Below are 9,109 nucleotides of genomic sequence, written 5' to 3' on the forward strand. Positions count from 1 at the left end.
GGGGGGGGGGGGGTCAACCCTGAAACTCTAGGCCACCATAAGGAGGCTTCATACCAAATATGGGGGTAGGAAGGGTCAGAACAGAAAGTAACCCAGGCCTCCTCTGGGAATGGGAAGCCTGCGCCAAGTGCCTGGGGTGGGAAAGGTTCTCTTAGCGACACAACCCAGGGTCTGTGTTCCTACAAAGAATCAGGGACAATGGCTTCTGGGCTGGGCACTGGGCTGCTCAATGATTAATGAGAATCAAATATCACTTTTGTTTAGACTCCAAGCTAAAAGGGGAGAGAGGCCATCAATACACAGTCTCTGCTAAGAGCGTCTCTAGTCCCTACAGGCTGAGCACCATCATTGGCATTTAAGGCCTTCCTGGACTGGCTACAACTAACCAGCCAGCTATTTCCTGATCTCCAATCTCTGTGCCCAGCCTCACCCAGTGGGCTCTGCCCATTCCTCTGCCAATGAGCAATATCCTTCCCTGCTCTAGAAAAACCAACTCCATCCAGCCCTCCAGAGACAGCCAGGGCTTTTAATATTACTGTTTGCATGTGCACATGAGGATCCTGTGGATGCTGGTCCTCAGGAACCGTCCAGTTTGCTTACATGTGCACGTGTGTGTGTTACACACATGTGTGCTCACCCATGTGAATGGGTCAGAGCTTGATTGACATTAGGACATATTCCTCATTCACTTTCCACTTTTAGGGTTTTTTTTTTTAAAGCAGGGTCTCACTATGTAGCCCTGCCTGGTCTCGAACTCACAGACTTCCACCTGCCTCCGCCGCCTCGGGGCTGGGGTTAAAAGCCTGCAAGACCATACTTATCTCTACATTCTTTTTGGAAACGTGATTTCCCACTGTAACCGGTGCTCACTGATTGGGTAGACTGGCTAGCCAGCCAGCTTCTGGGGTCTGTCTGCCTCAAGCCCTCGGGTTACAGACATACGCCGCCATGCCCAGCCTTCATGTGACTGTTGGGGACCCAAGCCTGGATGCTCATATTCACACACCTAGCACTTTACCCATTGAACCATCTCCTACGCTTCCCACTTCTGATCACACACTGGCCCAGAGCTCCCTGATTCAGCTAGGCTAGCCTGGAAGCCCCAAGGATCCACCTGTCCCCACCTTCCCAATGCTTGGATTACAACTGTTCACCCTCCACCCAACTTCCCCACCAAGTCTCTTTCTCACACAGCATCTGAACTCTTTTATTGAGTCTCTGTGGCCCTTTGTACCTACTGCTCAGAGCCTGCCCAGCTGCCTACTGCCTGGCTGGCCGGTCCCAGAAAGCAGGAGACCTTGGGTCCTATTTCTTGGTGCCCTTCACTCCAGCACTTGGTACAACAATGATAGGAAATAAATAAATACCATGGGATACGGGAAGGATTGGAGGCAGGAGAAGCGCCAAAAGTCATGTGACTAACTAAAGACAGGGATAAGCTGGGTGGCAAGAGGGCTCACTGGGTCCAGGTGCCTGTCGCTAAGCCTAAAGATCTGAGTTCAGTTCCCGGAGCCTACACAATAGAAGGCTAGATAGATGATCGAGAACCAATTCCTGTAAACTGTCCTCCAACCTCCACACATGATCCATGGTATACATATTATGTATGCATGCATACACATAAATGGGAATTTATTTTTTTAAGAATTTAAAGGCAGAAGTCCCTGACTCTGGCAGGTTGGATGGAACTTGAATGAATGCAGATGAAGGCTCAGGGCCACCAGGAGTAGCAGCCACGGGACCCTCAACTAAAGCTCAGAGAGGTGACTCTTGTGTGGCTATGACACCTGCAAGAAGGACCAGCCAATCAAGTTTCCCACCAAGCCACATCTTCAGCTGTAGAAAGGACAACTTAAAGGAGTCAGTTCTCTCCTTCCACCACGTGGATCCCAGGGATCAAAGTCAAGCTATCAGGCTTCGCAGCAGGCTTCTCTACCCACTTCATCATCCCTAAGTTTTCTTCATCATCATCATCATCATTGTCATCGTTATCATCTGTGTATTTAAGTACTATGTAGAGGTCAAGGGACAACTTCATGGAGTTGGCTCTGTGTGTGTGCGCACATGAGTGTGTGTGTGCTGTGTAGAGGCACAACTTCATGGAGTTGGCTCTGTGTGCATGTGTGTGTGTATGTGTATAGAGGCCAAAGGGACAACTTCATGGAGTTGGTTGGCTCTGTGTGTGTTCGCACGTGTGTGTGTGTGTGTGTGTGCATGTGTGTGTGTGTGTGTGTGTGTGTGTGTGTGTGTGTGTGTGTGTAAAGGCCAGGGGACGACTTCATGGAGTTGGTTCTCTCCTTCCGCCTTTGTAGGGGTTGTGGGGACAGAACTCAGGTTGTCAGGCTTGCATGGAGAGTGCTTCACCGGCTCAGGCATCCCATCAACCCTCTTTCCCTCTTCTTTTTGTGGGCGACTATGTGTGGACATGTGTGTGTGCAGGTTCAGGTGAGCATGTATGTGTGTGGGGGGCCAGATGTTCCTCAGCTGCTATCCACATTGTTTGACACAGGACACTCAGCCTGGGACTTGTAAATGAAACTACCCTGGCCACCTAGAGAGCCTAGAGAGATCTCCACCTCCCCAGAGCCTGGATTGCAAGTGTGTGCTGCCACACCAGAGGTTGTTTTCACATTGCTTGGGGGGGGGGGGTGTGAATCTCTGGTTCTTCTACTTGCACTTTACAGACAGACCAACTTATCTCTCTAGCCCTCAAGAGGGCTTTTTTTTTTTTTTTTTTGAGGGTTCTAAGTTGTCTGCAATACAAACACAGGGAATGGGGCAGGGTCTAGCCTCTTGGCACTATCCCACCATAGACAAGCTTTGTCTTCACAGAAAGACAAGGATTCAGGAGATACCTCACCCAGTCCTCACTCTTTCTAAGGGGGGATGGGGGGAATGCTGAAACTCAAGACTTTTGAGAAGGGCCTCCTGCGGGGGGCGGGGGGGGGATCACACCTGTCACCCAGCTTTGATCCAGAACCTAGATATAGCGCCAAAGGTTATGTATGCAAGGGACCAAAATGGACTTGTCTTCTCTAGGGTATGCTTGCACCCTCTAGAGAAAATCAACCTCAATCCTGCTTCTCTGTACGCCACAGGTCCCCAAGTCGCCTACAGTCACACACAGTCAGATTCTAAGTCTATTTCTTTCCCCAGGACTCTCAAAGACAGAGCCCACCTTTGAGGGGAACGGCAAAAATGAAGAAACCAGGTCTAAAGTCAGCCAGGGTGGTAGTGATCCCTCTCGGAAAACCTGCAGTGCCCTCCAGAGATACTCCTTCCATCCATCTAGGATCTCCCAAAGAGCGTCCTGATTCCCGCTGAGATTCGCTCCTTGGTCTCAATCAATGAGCAACAATCTTGGCATCTCCCGCAGTATTTGGAGTGGGGGCGGGGCTGTTCTGGGGGCAGATCGCAGACCCCTCCATTCTAAGGGGCCAAAAGATTAGATACTTTAGCCGGTCAAGAAAGGAGTCGCTGCTCCCCAAGCCCACCAAGTCTGAGGCTTACAAGTGAGCAATCTTGGAACAGAGACCCTCTGAGAGCCTGCGCGTGGAGCTCGGATGTGGGAGTGGGGGTCTCGTTCCCGCCCCCTCACTTTGGCCAAAGCCAGCGTTTCTCCTCTCTTAGCCCTCCCAGGGACACCTGTACGTCTCAGCCCACAAACCTTCCAAGGAGATCCCCAGCACTGTGCTAGCAGAGGGCTCGGAAGGGATAGCCGAAGCCCCTTCCTGCAGCTCTGCCCTCCCTTCTTCGCCTCACAGGTTGACTAATTTAAGAAAAGGAGCCTGGCCCAGGGCAGCCCTAGCAACTGGCGCGGCGGGAAACCGGGAGCCCCAGCCCCGCGGGCCAGCCGCCTCCAGATCCTTGGCCATGTTCTCCCTTTCTCCCAGCGCTCTGCGGAGCGGGGCCAACAGGCAGGAAGAATCAACAATCCAGAAAACTTTCAATGGATCACGCTGCAGACTAGGGGGGAGGGGGAGAGATGGGACGCGAGCCGGGTGGGGGCGGGGAGCTCGGAGATAGAGCTTCCAAAGCTCTCACTTACCATCTTGTTCACATCCATGGCCGAAGCGATAGGGTGTCCTCCCCACACCCTGGGAGATACCGGGTACCCCCCCAGTGAAGGCTGGTGGCGGCTACTGCAGCCCCGGGGGTGCCATGCTCCTTGCTGGCAACCGCGGCCGACGGGGGCCCTGGTGGTGGCCGGCGGCACCGCGGCTGGACGGAGCACGGCGGGGGCGGGGCGGGAGGGGAGGGGATGGAAGGGGAGAGGACGGGAGGGGAAGCGCGCCGGCGGGGGAGGCGCGGTCCCTCGGTGGAGCTGGAGAATATGCTGTGGAGGGGAGGGCCCGGGAAACCCTGAGATCCGCTGCAAGAGGTGAGGACAACCAGAGATGGATTCCGGGACCCTGAGGTCCCTGGGAGCTCAGGGAGGAGGGTGTGATTTGAATAACAAAAGGTCTCTTTCGGCAGCTGTCCAGGCGGATGGGACAGGATCATTGGAGAGCCAGGAGAGCCAGGAGCTGGAGACCGTCAGGAAGTGTTTTTGTGTGTGTGTGTGTGTGTGTGTGTGTGTGTGTGTGTGTGTGTGTGTGTGTGTGTGTGTGTGTGTGTGTGTGTGTGTGTGTGTGTGTGTTCGCGCGCGTGTTTCCGTGGAGGGCTCGGTGGGACTCAGGAAGTACGCGGGGGAGGTGGCAGAGGGGCGGGACAGATGCCCCTTCAACCAGCATGCACATTCCAACGAGGGCAGGGGTCCACCCCCTTGTCCCCTCCCCACATGGCTTTTCCCCACCCCACCCCCCTTGGACAATGAGGTAATTGAGAGGCTGTGGTTGGCCTCCTGAGGCTAATCCCCAGGGGCCTTCCAATACGGGGCTGGGGGCTCTAAACAGATGGGCGAATGGGAAGGATGGTACCAGATATCCCTCCTCTAGAGGGACAGTCCCCTGCTCCCAAGTGGCCAAAAGCTTGCCCTTTTCCGGAGATGAGATTGAATGGACTGGCTTCTAAATTGGGTGTCTATACCCTCTCAGAACCGTCACAGCCCAACCCCGCTGCCCATTCTTTAGAGAATCCCTTGGCCGACTCCCCGCACTGCAAGGCACAGCTGGTGCCTAGAACAGGATTCCTAGCAAAGGCTCCTTTGGTGGAAGGTTTCCCAGGAGACAAAAGCGAGCCATCTTATTCCTCCCAAATCAGAGGCAGCGCGGTTAAGCGTGCAGTTAAGACACCAGGGACCTAGCAGTCCACTTAGGCCAGAGCAGAGCCAACTGACCCCAGTAGGAAACCTCCATACAGACAGTGACACGCGAATCCCAAACGGCTTCCAGAGATGCCCCATGGTTGGAACATACTGCTTTAAAAAAAAAGTTTGTATATTTTATGTGCACGGTGCATAAGGAGGGAGGTAAGATGGAGGCCATAGGGCACGTGTCCCCTTCGATCCCCCTGTGGGATTTCTTCTTTTTAGTCTCTGTGCACATGAACACACGGTGTCATAACACAAATGTGGTAGTCAGAGGGCAATTTCAGGAGTCTGATCCCTCCTTCCATCATGTAGGGTCTTGGATAACAGACGATCCTGGAACTCCATCTGTAGACCAGGCTGGCCTTGAGCTCACAGAGACCAGCCTGCCTCTGCCTCACTAAGGGCTGGGATTAAAGGTGTGTACCACAACCGCTTGGCTTTTGACTTTTTTTTTTTTTTTTTTGAGACTGGGTCTCTTACTCATTTGGCTAGTCTGACAGGACAGTGAGTTCCAGGAACACACCACTCTTCACTCCCAACATAAGGGTCATAGACAAGCAGGGCAGTGGTAGCCCGAGCCTTTAATCCCAGCACTTGGGAGGCAGAGGCAGGCGGATTTCTGAGTTCCAGGACAGCCAGGGCTATACAGAGAACCCTGTCTCAAAAATCAAAAAGAAAGAAAGGAAGAAAGAAAGAAAGAAAGCTAGCTAGCTATAAGGGTGACAGACACTGTGCCAAGCTCTCCAAGTAGGGGCTGGGATTCTGAATTCAAGTGCCCTTCTTTACATGGCAAGCTCTTTACTGGCTACGTCGCCTCTCTGAACCACCACCAACCCCTTCAATGACTAAATTATGTTATTTTATGTATGTGGTTTGCCTGCATGCAAGTGTACCATGTACATGCTTGACACATATAGGGGTCAGAAGATGACACAGGATTCCCTTGAATTGGGGATGAACCACGGATGGTTATGAACCACAATGTGGGTTCCGGGAACTGAACCCAGGTCCTCTGCAAGAACAGCCAGTACTCTTAGCCCCTGAGCCATCTCCTTAACCCCTTCGTTTCTTTTTCTCTTTCTCTCTTTCTTTTTTCCCTTTTTGAGATGGTTGCACTATGTAACCCTAGCTGGCCTGTGAGTCTGTATATAAACCAGGCTGGCTCCAAACCCATAGAGATGTGCTTGCCTCTACCTCCCTAGAACCAGGATCAAAGGCCTCCAATATCCTCTGACAGGCTCTCCTGTTTGGAGCCAGGGCTGGCCTCCATCTTACTGTGGTGCTGAGGATGAACTTGACCAGACTTTCAAAGGAAGAAGGGATAGGCACCCACTACCAAGAAGCCAACCCTGGGCCTCTGTGTACCTGCAGCAAGGAGCCTGCTGGGCAGGGGAACCGCACCCCCCTCCCGGCAGCAGAGTTCTTATCTATGAAGTTGGGACTGTTTTTCCGCAAGCCTTCTGGTGGGTGGGGGTGAGCACACTATCTAATGATCTAAAAGAGGAAGTTATGTGCAGAGCTAGGTGTGGTGGCTCCTGTCCAAAAGCCAAGCACCTGGGCACTAAGGCAGGAGGCCCAGGGTTCCCAGAGTAGCCGCAGCTGCACAGCCAGGATGGTAACTAAGTTTGTGAACCATCAAGCCTGGAATTGGTTGACAGGTTCCCAACAGCTGCTTTTATATTTGCGTGTGGGCTTTTGTTGTTTTCAAACAAGGTCTCATATGCTCTGTGCCGTAGTTCTGTTTTCCCGTCTCTTTCTTACAAATGCTGAGTTGGCTTTGTTTGTTTGTTTGTTTTAAATTTACACAGGTCTCACTGTGTAACCCTGACTGGCTTGGAACTCACCATATAGACCAGGCTGGCCTCAAAATCACCTTGATCTCCCTGCCTCTGCCTCCAGAGTACTGAGATTAAAGGAATGTGGTTTTGTGCCCAGCTGTAAATGCCCATAGTTTGGGCGATGCTTTTTAATTTGTATTTACTTTTGAGACAGGCACCACATTGCCCTGGCTGACCTAGAACTTGGCCTGGAACTGCCCCTTAAGTGACAGGGTTAAGGTGTGTACCACCACACCTAGCTGGGGGAGGGGGTTGCTCACTCTCCCCTCCCCCCACCACCCTGGAACTCACTATATACAGCCCAGGTTGGCCTTGAACTCACGGCAATCTCCATCCCCTGCCAAAGCCTCCAGATTGGTGGAATGATAGGGTCTGCATCAAGATGTAGCTAAAAAGGCAGTGGGGATCCGAACTTACATCTTCATGCTTGAGGAACAAACACCCGACCTACTGTCAACACCAAGTTTCAAACCTGGGACCAATGGCTGAGGTGCCTACTTAACATACCAGAGGGCACACTGGCCACCAGGTTCTCCTTGCACCTCTTAGTCCCTACCCCTGGCTGGCACCACCACCCCCTCTGAACTCTCCAGCAGGGCTGCCCTTCCCTTTATAATCCAACCATTTGGTTACCTGCCCTCTTTGTCTTCTCTCTTTGAGTCTCCTAGTTACTACTGTACCTGGCCCCCTCTCTCCCTTCCCCTCCCCTCTCTCCTCACGGGGCTAAGTGGCATGACCATTCTGGACTCTCCCAATCTCTCTGGATTCCTGTAAGGTGTCCCTGCCTTGAGCTATGCTCTCCCTTTTCTCTACAATAAACTTTCTCCTCCACCACATCTAGGAGTCATGTCCTTTCTTTCCTATTTTTTTTTTTCATTCAAAACCTTTGATTGTGACCTAGTAACATAAATTTCTGAGCTCCAGAGCCATGAGAAAATGAAGAGGCAAGATACTGTTTCTATTTTTATTGTATTTGTGGGTATGCGCGCCTGCGTGCGTGCGTGCGTGCATGAGTGTGTGTGTGTGTGTGTGTGTGTGTGTGTGTGTGTGTACTTGAGTGTGCCTGCAGGAATCTGTTCTTCCCACCATGTGGGAGCCAAGAGATTTGAACTTAGGTCCTTGGGTTTGGTGGCAAGCAGCCTTACCCACTTACCCACTGAGCCAGGTCACTGGCCCCAGAATGCTGATGTTTTAACTACTGAGCTTGTGGTCAGCTTTGTTGTAGCAATTACTGGAAATGTACATGCTGCTCAAAGGCCAGCAAGTGCTGAAGCTTGCCTCAACTGCCCTGGGGCTATACTGTTTTCTAAACTGAAGCTGTGACAAAAGAGAACCAGCTAGCCAGGGGCAAGAATGCATCTTGCTCGGTTTACAGGGGCAAGGCCTGTGCAGACTCTCCTTAGAAAACTGCCTCTGGGGGCTACTGAGCTGCCTCGGCACACAAAGGCACTTGCTCACAAACCTAAAGATCTAAGTTCGACCCCAGGACCCCACAGGATAAAAGGAGTCAACTGATTCATGGAAGCTGCCCTCTGACCTCCACACAAGGACTGTGGCATGTGTGGGACCTGTGTGGGCCCCATCAATAAATGAATAAGCATATAAATAAGTAAATAAATAAATGTAATAAAAATTTCAAAACAAGAACATTTCTCAACTGATTTACATACTTGCCTGTAGGAAGAGTCCTCTCTCATTATTCTAAAAGTAATTTAATTATAATTTCTCATTGGCCAACCTCAAATAAAAAACAGATCCTAATTTTTTTTTGTATCAAGACCTTTAATGTTTTGGCCTCCTCTCCCACCCTTGTAGTCTACCCTCTCCTAGCCTCCTACCCCTCCAACTTCACCAAACTTCTTATTTGTAGCAGTTTAAGTGAGACCTGTCTCAAAGTTTAAAAAAAAACAAAACCACAAAAAACCTAAAGAGGGCTGGGGCATGACTCAGCTGTAGAGCCCCTGCCTAGAATCCCCCAGGGAGGGGCTGGGGGCGTGGCTCAGTGGTAGAGCCCCTGCCT

At 51.6% G+C, this 9,109-nt stretch overlaps 1 protein-coding gene across 4 annotated transcripts in view; it reads right to left on the minus strand.

Annotated features, from left to right (window-relative positions):
• The window catches only part of Hip1 (huntingtin interacting protein 1), a 144,092-nt gene that overhangs the window by 79,990 nt on the left and 54,993 nt on the right, over positions 1 to 9,109 (minus strand). Inside the window, exon 1 of one of the 4 annotated variants that reach the window (XM_031338217.1) lies at positions 4,049 to 4,847. The exons of the other annotated variants lie outside the window; for them this stretch is intronic. Coding sequence (XP_031194077.1) covers positions 4,049 to 4,066 — 18 coding nt within the window. The 5' untranslated portion in view covers positions 4,067 to 4,847. Of the gene's footprint in view, positions 1 to 4,048; positions 4,848 to 9,109 lie in introns of those variants that run through there. 4 annotated transcript variants of the gene reach the window in all.

Source organism: Mastomys coucha, unplaced genomic scaffold (genome assembly GCF_008632895.1).
Source record: "Mastomys coucha isolate ucsf_1 unplaced genomic scaffold, UCSF_Mcou_1 pScaffold22, whole genome shotgun sequence".
NCBI lineage: Eukaryota > Metazoa > Chordata > Mammalia > Rodentia > Muridae > Mastomys > Mastomys coucha.